Source organism: Oncorhynchus masou, chromosome 16 (assembly GCF_036934945.1).
Source record: "Oncorhynchus masou masou isolate Uvic2021 chromosome 16, UVic_Omas_1.1, whole genome shotgun sequence".
Classification (NCBI taxonomy): Eukaryota; Metazoa; Chordata; class Actinopteri; order Salmoniformes; family Salmonidae; genus Oncorhynchus; species Oncorhynchus masou.
The window spans coordinates 32,102,368-32,124,682 of record NC_088227.1 but is presented as its reverse complement, the minus strand read 5'-3'; the positions used below and the strand labels follow the sequence as shown (position 1 = coordinate 32,124,682).

General features: G+C 46.1%; 1 protein-coding gene across 8 annotated transcripts in view; it reads right to left on the bottom strand.

Annotated features, from left to right (window-relative positions):
- LOC135557841 (serine/threonine-protein kinase MRCK alpha-like) overlaps nt 1–22,315 on the bottom strand; it is a 113,534-nt gene that overhangs the window by 25,915 nt on the left and 65,304 nt on the right. For 4 of the 8 annotated variants that reach the window (XM_064991495.1, XM_064991501.1, XM_064991500.1 and 1 more), the window contains 13 exons: nt 21,992–22,125; nt 20,725–20,967; nt 20,403–20,513; nt 19,472–19,716; nt 18,120–18,225; nt 14,407–14,531; nt 11,073–11,178; nt 9,389–9,540; nt 9,056–9,147; nt 8,803–8,879; nt 810–920; nt 634–711; nt 225–330 (listed from right to left, as the gene is read on the bottom strand). In XM_064991495.1, the coding sequence (XP_064847567.1) occupies nt 225–330; nt 634–711; nt 810–920; nt 8,803–8,879; nt 9,056–9,147; nt 9,389–9,540; nt 11,073–11,178; nt 14,407–14,531; nt 18,120–18,225; nt 19,472–19,716; nt 20,403–20,513; nt 20,725–20,967; nt 21,992–22,125 (1,686 nt within the window). Of the gene's footprint in view, nt 1–224; nt 331–633; nt 712–809; nt 921–3,471; nt 3,511–8,802; nt 8,880–9,055; nt 9,148–9,388; nt 9,541–11,072; nt 11,179–14,406; nt 14,532–18,119; nt 18,226–19,471; nt 19,717–20,402; nt 20,514–20,724; nt 20,968–21,991; nt 22,126–22,315 lie in introns of all 8 variants that reach the window. The other 4 variants (XM_064991498.1, XM_064991502.1, XM_064991503.1 and 1 more) reach the window with 3 other exon arrangements.

Here is a 22,315-nt window from a genome sequence, read left to right as displayed (position 1 = left end):
TTTATCCATGTATAGCCACATCAAGCATTAAAAGAGAATGTACTGCCACCTCGGTCTAGTCCCACTTCACTCTTCCTGTTTCCATTCTAGCTTTTCCTTCACTCCCTTTTCTCAAATCCCAGTCTTCCTCCCTTTATCCTCCTCTCTCCTCATTCTCCCATCTGTCTTCCTCGCTCTCTTCTCCTCCTCCCCGCGTTTATCACTCCCCTTCTCCCCTGTTCTACCTTCACAGGTGCAGCCCTGGCGAATGAGTCCCACCATCAGAGAGGTGCACTGGTTACACTTGGTGGGAGCACTGAAGGACTTCACCACAAACTGGTGGGCTTTGGGCTGCAGGTGACAAACAGAGAACAGACGGCCGGTCAAAACACATAGGACAAATACAGAAAGGTTGCATGCACACACGAACACGCACGAACACGCACGAACACACACGAACACACACGAACACACACGAACACACACGAACACACACGAACACACACGAACACACACTAAAGGGACATTTTATTTAAGTACAGAAACGGTAAGCATATTAATCTTAGCTTGGTCTTTTGTCAGGTCCATGGGATTGACATTACAAAGTATTGACTGTGGTTAAAACAGTAGAACAAGGAGGATGTCAGGTCTTACCCTGGGTGATGAGCGGCCGATACTACCATAGCCTCCTGGTCGCATGGTGGGGGTCTGGACTGTTCGTGGGTCTATCAACTGGAGTGTGGGAGAAGAGAGAGAGATTTGAGTACAGCAAAATATATACCTACGCTATAAACCAGCGTAGTGGTCAAAATTCAGAGGTCAGCGTTCACCTCAATGGGCTCCACGTCGCTGGCCATGGAGGGCGACCGCGAGCGAGACTTTTTGGAGTCCTCGTCCCTGGATGGGGTGTTGGAGGGAGTGAAGTTATCCACAGAGTCCACCTGGAGAAAAGAGAGGTAGAAAGAAAGAATAAAAGGAGTTACAGGACATGGAAGACATGGGCTGCGTTTCAAACTCAGACACAACCTCCTTCACTTACCCTCTCGCCTTATGCCCTTGGGGGAAATCCCCGCGGCCATATTTATCGTCGGTCCAAATGATTGGCCAAGCAAGGGAAGTTTGCAACGTAAGCCACTCAGAGTTTGCAATAGAGGTCGACCAATTAAATCGGAATGGCCGATTAATTAGGGCCGATTTCAATCGGAAATTGGTATTTTTGGGCACCGATTTGACGTTTTTTTTTTACACCTTTATTTAATATTTATTTATCTAGGCAAGTCAGTTAAGTACACATTCTTATTTTCAATGACGGCCTAGGAACAGTGGGTTAACTGCCTTGTTCAGGGGCAGAACGAAAGATTTTCACCTTGTCAGCTCGGGGGATCCAATCTTACTAGTCCAACGCAATAACGACCTGCCTCTCTCTCGTTGCACTCCACAAGAAGTTACGCGAATGCAGTAAGCCAAGGTAAGTTGCTAGCTAGCATTAAACACATCTCTAATAAAAAACAATCAATCATAATCACTAGTTAAGTACACATGGTTGATGATATTACTAGATATGATCTAGCATGTCCTGCGTTGCATATAATCTGACTGAGCATACAAGTATCTGACTGAGCGGTGGTAGGCAGAAGCAGGCGCGTAAACATTCATTCAAACAGCACTTTCATGCGTTTTGCCAGCAGCTCTTCGTTGTGCGTCAAGCATTGCGCTGTTTATGACTTCAAGCCTATCAACTCCCGAGATGAGGCTCGTGTAACCGAAGTGAAATGGCTAGCTAGTTAGCGCGCTAATTGTCTGTGTTGCTGGTTCGAGCCCAGGGAGGAGCGAGGAGAGGGACAGAAGCTATACTGTTACACTGGCAATACTAAAGTGCCTATAAGAACATCCAATAGTCAAAGGTTAATGAAATACAAATGGTATAGAGGGAAATAGTCCTATAATTCCTATAATAACTACAACCTAAAACTTCTTACCTGGGAATATTGAAGACTCATGTTAAAAAGGAACCACCAGCTTTCATATGTTCTCATATTTTGAGCAAGGAACTATTATTATAATATGTCATTATTACACATATTTTACATGGAACATATTGCACTTTTACTTTCTTCTCCAACACTTTGTTTTTGCATTATTTAAACCAAATAGAACAATTTTCATTATTTACTTGAGGCTAAATAGATTTTATTGATGTATTATATTAAGTTAAAATAAGTGTTCATTCAGTATTGTTGTAATCGTTATTATTACAAATATATAAATAATAAAAAATTGGCCGATTAATCGGTATCGGCTTTTATGGTCCTCCAATAATCGGTATCGGCATTGAAAAATCATAAAATCGGTCGACCTCTAGTTTGCAAGTGTACAATTATGTTCACTTTGGGGCCCCATAATTCAATTTGAGACGATTGTACATCCGCTAAGAAAAGCCAAAACATAAAACCCCGACGTCAATATGGATTCAACATACAAGTGTATGTAAAAACAAAAGTTAGAAATTGTGCTACTAATGCAGAAACACTTCTCGTAAAAGTAATGATGTTTTTGTTTGTTTATCTTTTGGAAATTGGAGAAATAAAATGTTTTCCTTCTGTTCCAGCTAGGCAGGCTAACGTTAGTTAGCTAATTAACTTGATAGCTATCGTACAGTAGGCGTATATTAATAATTACATATTTAATATAAGTAGACATGCACTCATAATTGACTGTAGCGCATATAAAGCACCCACAAGCTGCCGTCGGGGGACGAACGAGTGATGAATTTCCGGGCAAGGGTGGTACATTTAAAATTAATTCCTTCCTCCCTGTAAACTCATCAGACGTCATGATACGTAATCAGAAGTGTCCACTTAATTTGAGGGCTGGGGGGAGAGGGCGTGTCTGTTAAGTGTTTGGAATGCAGCCATGGTGTTCGGGAGCTGGTAGAAAGTAAGGAAACCAAGAGGGACCAAAAAGCACCATCCATGCTTAGAGGGAAAAGCAAGAAATCCATTGAACCAGGTAGATGCACAGTATTAAAAAGGTAAACGGGGATTGTGGTCATAGTAGATATAGGACTGACCACCCCATTGGTCAATTAGGAAGCATAGAGGTTGGACCACAAACCCATGAACCATGCACATGGCAGGAGCGCTACACATAACCCATTGACCATGCTGACCATACCACGAGAGAGAACAGCACCACCATACACCATGCTTTTGGTTTTGGGAAACCTTGGAGGACAACAACATATAGGCTAGGCTAGTGTAGCAAATTGGAGGCCGACAGTGCAGGCCATTGCAGTAACAGGCTCCTTACAAGGAAGCATTTGATACAACTTATTTGAAAGTCCAAGGTTGCTTTTTCCCCAAGCACACAATCAACACAACACAGACAATGTATTCCCATTCATGCAAAAGACCGGATTGAGATTCAGAGGATGATTCAGAGGATGATTGGGCACAGACAAAATAACAAGCACAGAGCTGCTGCTTAGCTTACACGTCTGCCTTTGCTAGTTGGCCCAACTGATGGAGAGCGCTTCAGTGGGGGGAGAGCGGGACAGAGAGAGGGACAGAGAGAGGGACAGAGAGAGGGACAGAGAGAGGGACAGAGAGAGGGACAGAGAAATGTAAACATTAAATAGGCTACCATTACTTTTTTGTGTCCTATCTATTTGTTGAAGAAGTCCACATGGCACTGAAGGACTGGGTAGGGAAATCTCTGGCAACGTCCCAAAACGCCACCCTTTCGCCTACACAGTGCACAATTTTTCACCAGAGCCCCAGTGCACTGTGGGGAATAGGGTGCTGTTTTGGGACGTAGACTCTAGGTCTAATCTGGGAACTCGTGATGGTACTACCGTGTGAAAGGGATGCTCACTACAGGGTATTAAACAGAGGTATGTTCTGTAGTGTCTGGACTCAAAGTCAAGTAGCCATGGATGACTTTAAAGAAAGTCCATAGAGTGAATGTCTACATGGAACTCTAGCAACATCAAGTAACTGACCCAAGCAGTAGAATCAGATTTTAAAAATACAAAGAAAAATACACCTTACGGAACAGCGAGGACTGTGAAGAGTCACACACAAAGGTACAAGCACACTATACACATGTACACCTGGAATGTGTGTTGTAGTAGAGTAGTGGCCGAAGGTCACACATTTAATGAATTGTGAAATCTGTTGTAAAATGTATTTTAATTAGTATTTTTTTGTATTAGAAACTATATTACTGCCATCATTTCTGCCGGACTCCAGGAAGAGTAGCTGCTGTCTTAGCAGAAACTAATGGGGATCCTTAATAAATACAATACAAAATGGAAGGAATCCTCTCAGTCTACAAAATTATTTTAAAGTCGAATTGACAGCGTTTTAACAACATTAAATCTTATTAAAAGCTGTTCATATACATTTCCTTCAGAAAGTATTCACACCCCATTACTTTTTACACATTGAGTTATAGCTTGAATTCAAAATGTACACACAATTAGGGCTGTGGCGGTTATGCAAAAGGCAGGCGGTGTCACGGTAATTGACAGTTAATTATCATAAACATGTCTAGTATCTCCATGCCTCCAAGCAAGCGGAGTACAAGCCACTGATAACGCCTTTGGAACATCTACATGTAAAAAAAAGTATAATAAATCAATTGAATAAACACCACCACAATAAATCCATTATTTACTTCAGTCAGGTCGAAAGAAACATTATGATTTGAAGAAAATGTATTTCAGAAGAACAGAATGAGTTGTCCTACTGTATGTTATCTGGCTATGTTCCATGCCATAGGCTATTGGCTTGTTCATTTAACTGATAAGATATACTTATAAGTACCATGCCATTATTTTATAGTAAGAGGAATATAATTGAACATCCACAATGACCATGTTTTACACTCAGTTTACACTCGCCCCCATTCTCATCGATGGAGCTGTAGTGGAGCAGGTTGAGAGCATCAAGTTCCTTGGCATCCACATCACCAACAAACTAACATGGTCCAAGCACACTAACACAGTCGTGAAGGGGGCACGACAAAACCTATTCCCACACAGGAGACTGAAAAGATGTGGCATGGGTCCTCAGCTGCACCGTCGAGAGCATCCTGACGGGTTGCATCACTGCCTGGTATGGCAACTACTCGGCCTCCGACCGCAAGGCACTACAGAGGGTAGTGCGTACGGCCCAGTACATCACCGGGGCCAAGCTTCCTGCCATCCAGGACCTCTATACCAGGCGGTGTCAAAGGAAGGCCCTAATTGTCAAAGACTCCAGCCACCCCAGTCATAGACCGTTCTCTCTGCTACCGCACGGCAATCAGTACCGGAGCACCAAGTCTAGGTCCAAGAGACTTCTAAACAGCTTCTACCCCAAAGCCACAAGACTCCTGAACAGCTAATCAAATGGCTAACCAGACTATTTGTACCCCCCCCCCCCCTGCCCCCACACATTGTACCGGTACCCCTTGTGTATAACCCTGCTATTGTAATTTACTGCTGCTCTTTAATTATTTGTTTTTCTTATATCTTACTTTTCTTTTTGGTATTTTCTTAAAACTGCATTGTTGGGTAAGGGCTTGTAAGTAAGCATTTCACTAAGGTCTACACCTGTTGTATTTGGTGCATGTGACATAGCAAGTTTGATTTGAGGAGGTAAAAGGTTTATGTTTCTGTCTCCATATGATATGGTAAATATATCCAATGCAAAACATGTAATTTGCATATATTTCCGTTAATTCCCACGGAAAGTTTCCACCTATATTCCTCAAAATGTGCAACCCTAATAGTGTTTAACATGCGTTTTGAATTAATTCATCTCTGTACCCCACACATACAGTACAATTATCTCGCAGGTCCCTCAATCGAGTAGTGAATTTCAAGCACAGATTCAAACCACAAAGCCCACAATGCCTTGCAAAGAAGGTAGACATAAAAATAATACAATTGAAAAAAAGCAGACGCTGAATATCCCTTTGAGCATGGTGAAGTTAATTAATTAGGCTTTGGATGGTGTATCAACACACTCAGGGATTTTAACATGAGGCCAATGGTGATTTTAAAACGGATACAGTTTAATGGTTGTGATATGAGAAAACTAAAGTCGGATGAACAAGGTTGTAGTTAATCCATAATACTAGCCTGTACAAAATAAAAAATATTCCAAAACATGCATCCTGTTTGCAACAAGGCACTAAAGTAATACTGCATAACAAATGTGGTAAAGAAATTAACTTCTTGTCCTGAATACAAAATGTTATGTCTGGGATAAATCCGACAACTCGTCACTGAGTATCACTCTTCATGTTTTCAAGCTGGTGGTGGCTGCATCATTCTATGGGTATGCCTGCCATTGGCAAGATATTTTTTGGGGTGGATATATAGAAATAGAAAACAGCTATAAGCACAGGCAAAATCCTAGCGAAAACCTGTTTCAGTCTGCTTTCCACCAGACACTGAAAGACAAATTCACCTTTCAGCTGGACAATAACCTAAAACACAAGGCCAGATATACACTGGAGTTGCTTACCAAGAAGACATTGAATGTTGCTGAGTGGCTGAGTTACAGTTTTGACTTAAATCTTGAAAGTCTAAGGCAAGACTTGAAAATGGCTGTCTAGCAATGATCAACAAACAGAGCTTGAAGAATAAACCAAATAATACATGTGCAAATACATACAATCCAGGTTTACAAAGCTCTCAGAGACTTACCCATAAAGACTCACAGCTGTAATCACTTCTACAACGTATGGACTCAAGAGTGTGAATACTTATGTAAATAAAAAAAATTCTGTATTTAAATTTCAATGCATTGTGGAATAAGTCCAGGGGTATGAATAATGTAATTAAAATGTTCGTTTCTGTTTTCTCTGACATGCGACAACTTCAAAATTACCATATCTAAGTGTTCATGCCTTCATAGAATGTTTGGGAATGACAGAGTAAGATATTTGTGAAAATTCTATAGCAATATAGAGGGGGAAAGCAGCTGTGCTTTTTGACAATCAATAGACACCGCAGTAAATAAAACCTAACAAACATCGGTCTTGTCCAGGACCGGAGTCTACGCAGACCGGTGCGCAATAGCCAATCAGAGCTACAGTAGGCCTATATGCAAATAAGCCATTTGTCACAAGGGCCTGCCATCATTCACTTTGACTGTGTGTTTAAATGCTGTAGTAACAGCATGCCATTACATCTTTAGGCAGCATTTGCCAAAAGCCACAAAATACAACTGAATGGATTTCTGCAAATATATAAATACCACAGGAGTTGTGTTACATTTGGGAACTTTACAGTCAAACAACCATGAAAAGGTTGGCTAGCTCTCCCTCAGTTGCCTATGCACATCATCAACAACAAGATCAACAACTAATGTTAGCCAGAACGAGATGAGCTCAAATGAGGGAATAGTAGATAAACCCTCAAACTTTTTCACCAAAATTGCACTGATAAACGATGGGGAAAGAGTAGCTGGCTCGCCCTTCTGCAGCTTGCCTGCCAATCCATGCTAGTCCCAACCCACTTGTTATAATTGAATGGGAACTTGCCTGCTTCCCTGCCCATTTGATCGATGCCAAATACATTTGATTGACAACTAAGAGATATGCTAACTGTGGATAACAATCATTCAAGTTCAGAATAGCTAGCTAGCAAAGTGATTCACATTTCTTACTAGCTAAGCAAATGACACCTAGAACTCTAGCTGTCGCCAGAGACAAAGATATGAGGAGAAAAGTCGGTCACTCACCCAATGACACGTCATCCTCCCAGAATAACGTTAAGGCTGCATGTTTTAAGCTTGCTAAATAAATTGCTACATAAATAGCTAAGCTAGCCTATTAGCCACGTTATGACTGACTTGTGATCATTGCCCTTGTTAGTTTCGTTGTATTAACCTTCTCAGCCTTGGTTACACCCGTCCGCTTTTGTTCAAAATACTCATTAAAACTGAATCCCGAATGGCTGGAGGCAAACAATGTACCAGGCAAGCTGAGATTTACAACCTGATAGCAATATGTTGGACTACCAAGAAATATATTGAATTATAGTACATTGATCATGCATTAAACTGTATCCATATATTCTCCCAACTATGCCTTACTCTCCAGTTACTCTATGTCATGGAATGTTGAGTCAAATAGAACCTACTATTAAAACCTCTTATAAAGTTGGTTTTGTAGCATAAACTGGGAATTTTATCTTTTTGACTGATATTAATATGATACATAACATGATATCTGTTTGTTTCATATATGACACGGTGTCAGTTCCACTAAGTCTTAGCTAAAAGCCAAGGAGCCCAAACCCTCACTCAATGGCTACGTCACAATTATCCAGCCTTTTCCTGAAGTGTGCACTTGCACACCTTCTCAAACGATGCTCACAGACACGCACACAGACACGCACACAGATGGGTATGGGTCACGAACTCACACAAACACTGGATCAAATGACATCACCACTCTTTACGAGGCAGCTAGTTAGCTTATAGTCTATCTACAGTCTAAGGCTCCACACACACACGTTGCCCACTGCCCAACAGAAACTTACGTCTTCCCAAAACTCAATTAAAGAGGATGAGGATGAGGAGAAAGAGTCCTGATATAGCAGAACATGGAAGCATGGAGAACCAAATAAAAAAATATTCATACAAATGAAACTAAATCAATAAAAGAAAATGAATGTTCTGAACAAAATCAATGTTGCCTTTTAAGTGAAGGAAGGAACAGCCACACAAAAAAATATATAAAAATAAAGGTTGATTAAAGAATTAATCTAATATTTAAATGAATCAGGGACAATGGAATTCAGAACAGATGATTTCGGCTACTTACATCGAACTGGTCCAGGGCTGAGGTGGGGGCGTTGAGGAAGGCCAGGAAAGAGTTCTGAGAGTCCTGGTGTTTCACACCTACAGAAGACAACCATCACATCAGCATGCTGTACGGTGAAGTGGCTTTAGCACAGAGAAAATGTGGCGCTCTCCCATTTCTTAGTTGGTCCAGTTATTCCATAGAAAAACTAAAAGGTTGTCACTCAAATAGAAAACAGAGTAACACAGGTCAGAGGTGATGATTCCAGTCTCACCCCTACGCAGGCGGAACTCCTCTGTATCCTTCTTCAGCCTCTCCATCTCAGCCAGCAGGTCCTGGTTCTTAGTCTCCGACTCCTGCAGTTTACTGAGGAGTGAGGGGGATGGAGGAACAAGAGAATGTCAACAAGGTCAAATCAGATCATGCAAGTGTAGCAGAGCAATGGTGGTTCAGACTTTGGCAGATTGCAATGTACTGCACTTTATTGTGCCTGGTGTCCCATGTTCCCTTGGCAAAAATAAAGATTCTGTGTATTCTCAGTGTAGTTCTTAGACTAAGTAAGAGCTTAAAAGTAGAAGTAAGTAAGTAAGAGCAGCAGTGGACGTACCACTCAGTGGAGATGTTGGAGGCTTTGACTTTGTTCAGTTCGTCTTGGATGGTCTGTTTGGCTCTGATCTCAGCATCCAGTGCAGACTGCAGCTCCAGACGGGCTGACATGTCCAGCTTAGCAAACCTCCGCACCTTCCACGGCATGTCCTGCTGTAGGGGGAAGGGAGAGTGCGAGACAGAGGTAGAGAAAGAAGGGAAAGTTCAATGCAGATGTGAGGTGTGTGTGTGTATGTGTATGTGTATGTGTATGGTGTATGGTGTATGGTGTGTGGTGTGTGGTGTGTGGTGTGTGGTGTGTGGTGTGTGGTGTGTGTTGTGTGTTGTGTGTGTGTGTGTGTGTGTGTGTACAGTGCATTCGTAAGGTATTCAGACCCCTGGACTTTTTCCACGTTTCGTTACAGCCTTATTTAAAAAAAATCCTTATCAATCTACATATGATACAGTTTGCAAATGTATTAAAAATAAAAAACAAATATCTTATTTACGATAGCATTTAGACCCTTTGCGATGAGACTCGAAATTGAACTCCATTACATCCTGTTTCCATTGATCATCCTTGAGATGTTTCTATATCTTGAATGGAGTCCTCCTGTGTGAAATTAAATCGATTGGACATGATTTGGAAAGGCACACACCTGCTTTATATAAGATCCCTCAGTTGACAGTGTGTGCCAGTGCAAAAAGCAAGCCATGAGGTCGAAGGAAATGTCCGTAGAGCTCAAAGACAGGATCTGGGTAACGGTTGGAGGTCCCCAAAAACACAGTGGCCTCAATCATTCTTAAATGGAAGAAGTTTGGAACTACCAAGACTCTTCGGAGAGCTGCCTGACCAAACTGAGCAATCGGAGGAGAAGGGCCTTGATCAGGGAGGTGACCAAGAAACCAAAGGTCACTCTGACAGAGCTCCAGAGTTACTCTGTAGAGATGGGAGAACCTTCCAGAAGGACAACCATCTTTGCAGCCCTCCACCAATCAGGTCTTTATGGTAGAATGGCCAGACGTAAGCCACTCCTCAGTAAAAAGGCACATGGAGTTTGCCAAAAACGCACCTAAAGACACTCAGACCATGAGAAACAAGATTATCTGGTCTGATGACACCAAGATTGAAATCTTTGGCCTGAATGCCAAGCGTCACCTCTGTAGGAAACCAGGCACCATCCCATCGGTGAAGCATTGTGGGGGCAGCATCATGCTGTGGGGATGTTTTTCAGCGGCAGGGTCGAGGCAAAGATGAACGGAGCAAAGTACAGAGAGATTCTTGATGAAAACCTGCTCCGGTGGGCTCAAGACCTCAGACTGGGGCGAAGATTCACCTTCCAACAGGACAATGACCCTAAGCACACAGCCAAGACAACGCAGGAGTGGCTTCATGACAAGTCTCTGAATGTCCTTGACTGGCTCAGCCAGAGCCTGGAGTTGAACCCGATCTAACATCTCTGAAGACGTGAAAAGAGCTGTCCAGCAACACTCCCCAACCAACTTGTGAGAGGATCTACAGAAAATAATGGGAGAAACTCCCCAAATACAGGGTTGCCAACCTGTTTGTCATTATGGGGTATTGTGTGTAGATTGAGGAGTTAATGTTTTTAGAATTAGGCTGTAACCTAACAAAATATAGAAAGTCAAGGGGTCTGAATACTTGATGAAGGCACTGTGTATGTATATATAAGTACACGTCTCACCGTAGCCCTGGCTCCCAGGCTGGTGTTCCTCAGTCCCTCCAGTTCTTCAGTCATCTTACTGGCCAGAGCCTGGAGATAGCCTCGTGTATCCTTCTCATCGCTCACCCTGGAACACACACACACACAATCCACATTATGCACAAACAAACCTTTCCATAACATACACTCACAATCCTGTTTGGCGCACACACAGAAACACACACCCTGTAGTTAGCCCTAGGCATCACACTAATCACTCCATGTACCAGACCTTATACATGAACTCAGGTTGACCCTGTCACACAGTCAATAAATACAGCTATCGGTATATGAACAGCCCTCACAACTATCTGCAGTATACGTTACATATATCCTCATCAAACCTTTGACTTTAACTGGGCCTCCCTAACACAAACTACATGCCAGCTAAGGTCACAATAACTCACCATTACCCTAATGAGTATTATACTAAGGACGTGTACCAAATGGCACCCTATTCCCTATATGGTGCTCTGTGTTTGAACAGAGCCCTATGGGTTTGGGCTCTGGTCAAAAGTAGTGACCTGAATAGGCAATATGGTGCCATTTGGTACAGCTTCTATGTGTAAATACATGCAGGGTTGTGAATAGGCTTCCTCCAGTCCCAGTCACATCCTCCCTGGTCTGTACATACACATTTCCCCCACTAGAGGTCCCTGTGGTCCGGCAGGTAGCCTTGCGGTTAGAAAGTTGGGACAGTAACCAAATTCTTGCAAGTCCGAATCCCCGTGCCAACAAGGTGAAAAATCTGTTGTTCTGCCCCTGGGCAGATTCAGACAGGATGAGTCCCTGTCCCCACTCTCAGAGGGAGTGTCAGATCCCTGTCCCCACTCTCAGAGGGAGTGTCAGATCCCTGTCCATGACCCCACTCTCAGAGAGAGTGTCAGATCCCTGTCCATGACCCCACTCTCAGAGAGAGTGTCAGATCCCTGTCCATGACCCCACTCTCAGAGAGTGTCAGATCCCTGTCCATGACCCCACTCTCAGAGAGAGTGTCAGATCCCTGTCCCCACTCTCAGAGGGAGTGTCAGATCCCTGTCCCCACTCTCAGAGGGAGTGTCAGATCCCTGTCCCCACTCTCAGAGGGAGTGTCAGATCCCTGTCCATGACCCCACTCTCAGAGAGAGTGTCAGATCCCTGTCCATGACCCCACTCTCAGAGAGAGTGTCAGATCCCTGTCCATGACCCCACTCTCAGAGAGAGTGTCAGATCCCTGTCCATGACCCCACTCTCAGAGAGAGTGTCAGATCCCTGTCCATGACCCCCACTCTCAGAGAGTGTCAGATCCCTGTCCATGACCCCACTCTCAGAGAGAGTGTCAGATCCCTGTCCATGACCCCCACTCTCAGAGAGAGTGTCAGATCCCTGTCCATGACCCCCACTCTCAGAGAGTGTCAGATCCCTGTCCCCACTCTCAGAGAGTGTCAGATCCCTGTCCCCACTCTCAGAGGGAGTGTCAGATCCCTGTCCCCACTCTCAGAGGGAGTGTCAGATCCCCGTCCATGACCCCACTCTCAGAGAGAGTGCCAGATCCCTGTCCCCACTCTGAGGGAGTGTCAGATCCCCGTCCCCTCTCAGAGAGAGTGTCAGATCCCTGTCCATGACCCCACTCTCAGAGAGAGTGTCAGATCCGTGTCCATGACCCCACTCTCAGAGAGAGTGCCAGATCCCTGTCCATGACCCCACTCTCAGAGGCTGTCTCAGATCCTTGTCCATGACCCCACTCTCAGAGGGAGTCTCAGATCCCTGTCCATGACCCCCACTCTGAGAGGGAGTGTCAGATCCCTGTCCATGACCCCACTCTCAGAGGGAGTGTCAGATCCCTGTCCATGACCCCACTCTCAGAGGGAGTGTCAGATCCCTGTCCATGACCCCCACTCTCAGAGAGAGTGTCAGATCCCTGTCCATGACCCCCACTCTCAGAGAGAGTCAGATCCCTGTCCCCACTCTCAGAGGGAGTGTCAGATCCCTGTCCATGACCCCACTCTCAGAGGGAGTGTCAGATCCCTGTCCATGACCCCCACTCTCAGAGGGAGTGTCAGATCCCTGTCCATGACCCCACTCTCAGAGGGAGTGTCAGATCCCTGTCCATGACCCCACTCTCAGAGGGAGTGTCAGATCCCTGTCCATGACCCCACTCTCAGAGAGAGTGTCAGATCCCTGTCCATGACCCCCACTCTCAGAGGGAGTGTCAGATCCCTGTCCCCACTCTCAGAGTGAGTGTCAGATCCCTGTCCATGACCCCACTCTCAGAGGGAGTGTCAGATCCCTGTCCATGACCCCACTCTCAGAGAGTGTCAGATCCCCGTCCCCACTCTGAGGGAGTGTTAGATCCCCGTCCCCACTCTGAGGGAGTGTCAGATCCCTGTCCCCACTCTCAGAGGGAGTGTCAGATCCCTGTCCCCACTCTCAGAGGGAGTGTCAGATCCCTGTCCCCACTCTCAGAGGGAGTGTCAGATCCCTGTCCATGACCCCCACTCTGAGAGGGAGTGTCAGATCCCTGTCCATGACCCCCACTCTCAGAGGGAGTGTCAGATCCCTGTCCATGACCCCCACTCTCAGAGAGAGTGTCAGATCCCTGTCCATGACCCCCACTCTCAGAGGGAGTGTCAGATCCCTGTCCATGACCCCCACTCTCAGAGAGTCTCAGGGGTGTACGTACATTTCCATTTCACTCGTACAGTTTACCCACTTGTACTTGCAGTGAAACAGGTCAAATATAAGCGCCTCCTATTGGGCTGGCGGGTAGGAGCGTTGGCCCAGTCACCGAAAGGTTGCTGGATCAAATCCCTGAGCTGACAAGGTAAACATCTGTTCTGCCCCTGAACAGGTTGAGTTAAATGCGGAAGACACATTTCAGTTGAATGCATTTAGTTGTACTGACTAGGTCTCCTCCTATTGGTCCATAAAGGAGCTCTGAGACACACTCTTCCTGTTTCTCCTACTGCAGTAGCCTGGAGTGGCAGGCAGGGGGCACCACTCATCGCTGCTTCACTTCACTGGTACAGTGTGCATGTATGTGTGATATGTGCAAATTGCCTGTCAGGCAAGAGAGCCAAGCAGCAGTAGCTAGGTATTGCTCTCGGTCTCCTCTCTCTCTTTCTTTCTGTCGCTCTCTATCAGCTGTTGTAGACAGCTTCTCTGAATGGAGAAGAGATTGTAAAGACCAATAAAATCATCTGTATGACCTTTGAAATATTTGGGGTCCTGAGTGAGTGAGCAAGTATGTAAGTAGAATACGTGTGTGTAAGCAAGCATGCGCGGACGTGTATTTGAGAGTGAATGTATGTCCTGTATACATGTCTCTGTCACTCACCACTGGATAATCTCAGTGATCTGGGCCTCCCAGTGAGCAGCACTCTCCTTCTTGTCAGCTAGTTCCCTCATCTCCTCCTCCAGCTGTCTGTTGCTAATGCTCAGCTTCTCAAACATAGGTGTCAGCTAGAGGGAGAGGAGAGGACAGAGGAGAGGACAGAGGAGAGGACAGAGGAGAGAGGACAGAAGGGAGGAGAGAGCCAATCAGAGCCATAGATATTATACAGTGTGGTAATTTGCAGTGATGTTTCAAGGGCCTCTTATAGAGCTCCTCTATTACAGAATGGTCTGCCAATCCATGTGAGAGACAGACTCAGTCTCATCTCATCAGAAAGTCTTAGGATTGATTGTAGTTTGGCCCAGGGGGTAACTTTGGATGGTGCCAATGTCCCCCCCCCCAGTCTGTCCTATCTGGTGTCCTGAGTGATCCATCAAGTTCTCCTTCCCCTCCATGTCTCCCCTCCCGGAGGACCTGAGCCCTAGGATCACGTCTCAAGACTATCCGTCCTGACGCCACCTGGCTGTCCCTGTCCCCAGTCAAACCAGTAGTGCTGCTAATCTATCTGCTGTGGTTATGGAACACTGACTTGTTTCACTGGACATGCTCATTGACAGTTGCAGAGGGAGTGTTTTCCTGTAATGGTTTGACAGTAGGAAATTCATTCCGGTTCATATTGCTACTATCAGATAAGTGGCAAGATAGTTGTTGGTTGTAAAACAGTTTGAAGAATAATTTAAACAGGCTAAACATACTATTTGCAAGGTAAGATTCCATTTTTTAACCTCACATTTATAGGATCTCTCCAAATGGAAACAGCTACCTTTAGAAGGATATACAACCACCAAAAATCATCTGATCCTTGTATCCTGGCTTTCAGTCTGAAGGTACTGTATGTGAAACAACAATCAAATGGGTCAGTGTCCCAAATGGTACCCCATTCCCTATATAGTGCACTACTTTTGAACAGACCCTTATGGGCCCTGTTGAGAAGAAGTAAATAGGGTGCCAATTTGTCTGCATACCAGATGTTGTTCTCACTACCCCTCTCTGGCAGGTTGTGTTTAGGAAGGCTTGGGGAATGTTGTTCTCACTACCCCTCTCTGGCAGGTTGTGTTCAGGAAGGCTTGGGGAATGTTGTTCTCACTACCCTTCTCTGGCAGGTTGTGTTCAGGGCGGCTTGGGGAATGTTGTTCTCACTACCCCTCTCTGGCAGGTTGTGTTCAGGGCGGCTTGGGGAATGTTGTTCTCACTACCCCTCTCTGGCAGGTTGTGTTCAGGGCGGCTTGGGGAATGTTGTTCTCACTACCCCTCTCTGGCAGGTTGTGTTCAGGGCGGCTTGGGGAATGTTGTTCTCACTACCCCTCTCTGGCAGGTTGTGTTCAGGGCGGCTTGGGGAATGTTGTTCTCACTACCCCTCTCTGGCAGGTTGTGTTCAGGAAGGCTTGGGGAATGTTGTTCTCACTACCCCTCTCTGGCAGGTTGTGTTCAGGAAGGCTTGGGGAATGTTGTTCTCACTACCCCTCTCTGGCAGGTTGTGTTCAGGGCGGCTTGGGGAATGTTGTTCTCACTACCCCTCTCTGGCAGGTTGTGTTCAGGGCGGCTTGGGGAATGTTGTTCTCACTACCCCTCTCTGGCAGGTTGTGTTCAGGGCGGCTTGGGGAATGTTGTTCTCACTACCCCTCTCTGGCAGGTTGTGTTCAGGAAGGCTTGGGGAATGTTCTTCTCACTACCTCTCTGGCAGGTTGTGTTCAGGGCGGCTTGGGGAATGTTCTTCTCACTACCCCTCTCTGGCAGGTTGTGTTCAGGAAGGCTTGGGGAATGTTGTTCTCACTACCCCTCTCTGGCAGGTTGTGTTCAGGAAGGCTTGGGGAATGTTGTTCTCACTACCCCTCTCTGGCAGGTTGTGTTCAGGAAGGCTTGGGGAATGTTGTTCTCACTACCCCTCTCTGGCAGGTTGTGTTCAGGAAGGCTTGGGGAATGTTGTTCTCACTACCCCTCTCTGGCAGGTTGTGTTCAGGAAGGCTTGGGGAATGTTGTTCTCACTACCCCTCTCTGACAGGTTGTGTGAAGGAAGGCTTGGGGAATGTTGTTCTCACTACCCCTCTCTGGCAGGTTGTGTTCAGGAAGGCTTGGGGAATGTTGTTCTCACTACCCCTCTCTGGCAGGTTGTGTTCAGGGAGGCTTGGGGAATGTTGTTCTCACTACCCCTCTCTGGCAGGTTGTGTTCAGGGCGGCTTGGGGAATGTTGTTCTCACTACCCCTCTCTGGCAGGTTGTGTTCAGGGCGGCTTGGGGAATGTTGTTCTCACTACCCCTCCCTGGTAGGTTGTGTTCAGGAAGGCTTGGGGAATGTTGTTCTCACTACCCCTCTCTGGCAGGTTGTGTTCAGGAAGGCTTGGGGAATGTTGTTCTCACTACCCCTCTCTGGCAGGTTGTGTTCAGGAAGGCTTGGGGAATGTTGTTCTCACTACCCCTCTCTGGCAGGTTGTGTTCAGGAAGGCTTGAGGAATGTTGTTCTCACTACCCCTCTCTGTTAGGTTGTGTGAAGGAAGGCTTGGGGAATGTTGTTCTCACTACCCCTCTCTGACAGGTTGTGTGAAGGAAGGCTTGGGGAATGTTGTTCTCACTACCCCTCTCTGGCAGGTTGTGTTCAGGAAGGCTTGGGGAATGTTGTTCTCACTACCCCTCTCTGGCAGGTTGTGTTCAGGGCGGCTTGGGGAATGTTGTTCTCACTACCCCTCTCTGGCAGGTTGTGTTCAGGAAAGCTTGGGGAATGTTGTTCTCACTACCCCTCTCTGGCAGGTTGTGTTCAGGGCGGCTTGGGGAATGTTGTTCTCACTACCCCTCCCTGGCAGGTTGTGTTCAGGAAGGCTTGGGGAATGTTGTTCTCACTACCCCTCTCTGGCAGGTTGTGTTCAGGAAGGCTTGGGGAATGTTGTTCTCACTACCCCTCTCTGGCAGGTTGTGTTCAGGAAGGCTTGGGGAATGTTGTTCTCACTACCCCTCTCTGGCAGGTTGTGTTCAGGGAGGCTTGGGGAATGTTGTTCTCACTACCCCTCTCTGGCAGGTTGTGTTCAGGAAGGCTTGGGGAATGTTGTTCTCACTACCCCTCTCTGGCAGGTTGTGTTCAGGAAGGCTTGGGGAATGTTGTTCTCACTACCCCTCTCTGGCAGGTTGTGTTCAGGAAGGCTTGGGGAATGTTGTTCTCACTACCCCTCTCTGGCAGGTTGTGTTCAGGAAGGCTTGGGGAATGTTGTACTCACTACCCCTTTCTCGCAGGTTGTGTTCAGGAACGCTTGGGGAATGTTGTTCTCACTACCCCTCCCTGGCAGGTTTTGTTCAGGAAAGGGAATGCTCCCTGTTTTCCATGGATGCTATCAACTTCAAGGCACTCAGTCTTTTCTTCATATTTAATAGGAAATACCACAAAAACAAACAGCACTTTTAGTCCAATATATCACAACTTCTACAAAAATATTTTGCTTGGGAAATTCCATTTCTCATTCCCATATTTCCCGCTTCCAAGGTCAATAGTTTGGGATCCAACGGGACGTTGCATTTGCCTGTTTAGGATAACGTGGTCTGTTTTGAAGGTGGATATTGAACAGTGATTATATTGGATTTACCAGGAGAGAAGGTTGGTGGCGGCGGTTGCCTCAGGTCAGGGTGTGTGTGTGTGTGTGTGTGTGTATATATATATATAAAACATCTCACCTTGTCCAGTTCGTTGGAGAGTTTCCTGTTCTCCTCGGTCAGAATGACTCTCTCCCGCTCATACTTCTGCTTATACTCCATCTCAAACTCCTCCCGCTCGCTTTGGCTGTCTCACACACACAGATATGATCCATCATCACACACACAGACACCAATAACACACTGAACCTGCTATTCAGAGAGAGTATCCAAATGTCTGTATGAACGAGGCTAGCCAGGGATGCTAAGCTAGAGGGTAGAAAAGCATCCAAATGTCTGTATGAACGAGGCTAACTAGGGATGCTAAGCTAGAGGGTAGAAAAGCATCCAAATGTCTGTATGAACGGGGCTAGCCAGGGATGCTAAGCTAGAGGGTAGAAACGCACATCCTGATAGCTTCCAGACTGTATGAGAGACCGTTAGAGCAATGTTGCTTCTTTGACCTGGACAGAGGCAGAGGGGGATAACACCAGGTAGATCTAAGGGACTAACACAGGAACGAGGGTCTTCTCGGGAGCTAGGTCAGGGGAGAGAAGGTAACTCAAGTTAAACCTCACGGAGTACAATACAGTAGAGGCCAGGGTGAAGTAACTATAACCATGTTTACCTCATATAACCCTCGCTGGGAAGAAGAGGAAGAGGACAGTTAGGTAGGCATCTCTATAATATTACAGGAAGAGAGAGTAACTGTCCTACTGAATATGACAACTCTATAGACCGGTTTCCCGGTACCGGATTTATTTAGTATATCAATTCCTGGACTAAAAAATCTATTTGAATGGCAATATTCAAGTAAACAGAGCAACAACGGCAGTTAGAGCTAAGGAACTCTAAGAGATGTATAAGGGTCTTCTCAGGAAAACGGTTACAGTAGAAGGTAGGGTTGTCACCAGTACCATGATACTCAGAAGAACCTTGGCAAGGAACATGAAACAGACCATTTCTTTAGGGAAATTAAACTGTCTTATTTTGTCACATTTCCACCTATAGATTGGGAAATAAACAATGTATGACATCGAGGAGGAAAGAGTTTAGTTCGGGTTTTCCTTGTTTGCTGTGGAAAAATTAGCTATCGTAGTATCAGCAGTTATCCAAGATCAAAATACACTGCGAGTACAGCACACTAGAGGCCATTGTGAAGTAGCGGTAACCATGTTGACCTTGTATAACCCTCGCTGGGAAGAGGACAAGCTATATATAGCTACTACAGAGACCAGAAGCACGTCTGAATGCCATGTCTACATCTCTGGATAAACTGCCCTATATGTCTTTATGAGTGCTTTCTAGTGTTGTGGACATCCAAACCTAGGAAGGCCCTACCACACATAACCCATTACACACACAAAGACATAAACATGTAGACAGACACACACCTCTCCCTGCGTGTTTTCTCCAGTTTGTCTTTGAGGACCAGGATCTCTTTCTGCAGGGTGAGCTGCTGTCCCTCAGCGTCGCGGAGCTCCTTGCGGAGGACCTTGAGTTCGTTGGCGTGCTGCACCTCTCTCCTGCTCAGCTCCTCCTCGTAGAACCCAGTCTTCTTCTCCAGGTCGGCCCGCAGCTTCCCCACCTCCTGGCTCTGGTCCGAGCCCACCACCGAGGCTGATGGCCCCACCTGCTTCTGGTTCAGAGGAAGAGAGGAGTTGGCCACATTCACACAACCAGGAAAACAGAGAAATTACAGGAGTGTATTAAATTAGTGAACACCGTAGTAAAATTATTTTGCAATGGAAAGTGTTTTGTAGAATAGTCCCTCCTCATTTCGTCCCGTTTGCCTCACGTTGGTTCCTAGAGAATACAAGAGCATTGCTTCCGCCGCTGTCACGGACTGGGTTTGAACCGGGGACCCTCTGAACACATCTACCGTGTCAGCCATTTTTAACCTTTATTTAACTAGGCAAGTCAGTAAAGAACAAATTCTTATTTTCAATGACGGCCTGGGAACGGCCTGGGAACAGTGGGTTAACTGCCTGTTCAGGGGCAGAACGACAATGTACCTTGTCAGCTCGGGGGTTTGAACTCGCAACCTTCCGGTTACTAGTCCAACGCTCTAACCACTAGGCTACCCTGCCGCCATGAAGTAGCATTATCAGTCAGGCACAAAACACCTGGGCCGCAGAGCAAGTGACGTCACCGATCCAACGGTACTAGCACACCGCTAACTAGCTAGCCATTTCAAATGGCTAAAATAAGCATCTATGACTACAAGACGCTAAAATTCGAGTTTGTTTGTGTGTTTATTTGTGTGTGAGAAGGAAATATTTAAAAAAGTGTGCGTTAGTATGTGTGTTTGTAAGTGTGTGTTACCTTGAGTCCATCCAGCTCCTCCTCTAGCTGTCTGCTGTACTGCTCGGAGCGTTCTCTCAGTTTCCTCTCCTTCTGAGCATCAGCTGTCTGCTCCTCAGTCTGGGACTCCATCTGAGAGACAGCAAGGGGTTAATGCACGCACGCACCCACACACAGAGACACAAAGTAGAGACCCACACACACAAAGTAGAGACCCACACACACACACAAAGTAGAGACCCCCACACACACACAAAGTAGAGACCCCCACACACACACAAAGTAGAGACCCCCACACACACACACACCTCTAAGAACCACAGGAACCACGTGACTACTCTACCTCCTTCTTGGCCCTCTCGGCCTTGCGCACCTCCAGCCGTAGAGCCTCCACCTTCTGGGACAAACCCTCCATCTCCTCCTCCTTGTCCCGGAGCTGACGGCCCAGGCGCTGCTTGGCTGATCTGAGGTCAGTCAGACGCTCGTTGAGCTCGGAGAACTCCTGCATGGCCAGCTTCCTCTGGCTGTGGGCCTCTTTCAACTCCTTAGACTGACTCTTCATCTTGCCGCTGACCTCCATTAAGTCCTAAAGGGAGGGAAGACGTATACAGATTGATTGGTCAGACTGGGGGGGTCGTCGGTCCAACGGCACTCAGCTGGTAGAGACTGGTCACTTGCAACGCCAGGGTTGTCAAATCGATTCCTGCTGGGGCCACCCAAACGAAAACGTATGCACTCACTGTGGTTTTGGATAAATGCATCTGCTTAATGGTAGATATTACAGATAGACTCAGGGTCCGGGTAGTATTACACCCTTTTCATACTGCAGAGCTGAGCAAATATACCACATTGACGCATAATATGCATATAACACATTTGCTGGAGCAATGATGTGAAGGACCATGTGAAAATAAAATAGAGGGGGGGTGGTGCTATATACAGACAAACACACCCAGGTGGTGCTATATACAGACAAACACGCCCAGGTGGTGCTATATACAGACAAACACGCCCAGGTGGTGCTATATACAGACAAACACGCCCAGGTGGTGCTATATACAGACAAACGCGCCCAGGTGGTGCTATATACAGACAAACGCGCCCAGGTGGTGCTATATACAGACAAACGCGCCCAGGTGGTGCTATATACAGACAAACACGCCCAGGTGGTGCTATATACAGACAAACACGCCCAGGTGGTGCTATATACAGACAAACGCGCCCAGGTGGTGCTATATACAGACAAACGCGCCCAGGTGGTGCTATATACAGACAAACGCGCCCAGGTGGTGCTATATACAGACAAACACGCCCAGGTGGTGCTATATACAGACAAACACGCCCAGGTGGTGCTATATACAGACAAACGCGCCCAGGTGGTGCTATATACAGACAAACACACCCAGATGGTGCTATATAGAGAGAAACACACCCAGGTGGTGCTATATAGAGAGAAACACACCCAGTTGGTGCTATACACAGAGAAACACACCCAGGTGGTGCTATACACAGAGAAACACACCCAGGTGGTGCTATATACAGAGAAACACACCCAGGTGGCGCTATACAGAGAGAAACACACCCAGGTGGTGCTATATAGAGAAACACACCTTGTGCAGGTCGTCCTTCTCCAGGTTGAGACTCTTCATCTGTTTCTCCAGGTTCCTGATGTGTTTTGATGAATCCTCCATCTCTCTACGGACTGATGAAGCTTCTTCTAACTCATGTTCCTGTTGACCTGAGTCTAACACACATTACAGAAGGCCAACATAAATGACATGTTCCATTATAGTGTACATTTCAAATTGTAGTCATTTAGCAGACGCTAAATGTACGCTCTGGATAAGAACATACATGTTCATTTGTACTGGTCTCCCGTGGGAATCCAAACCATAACCCTGGTACAGATCACCATGTTGATTATGAATAGCATC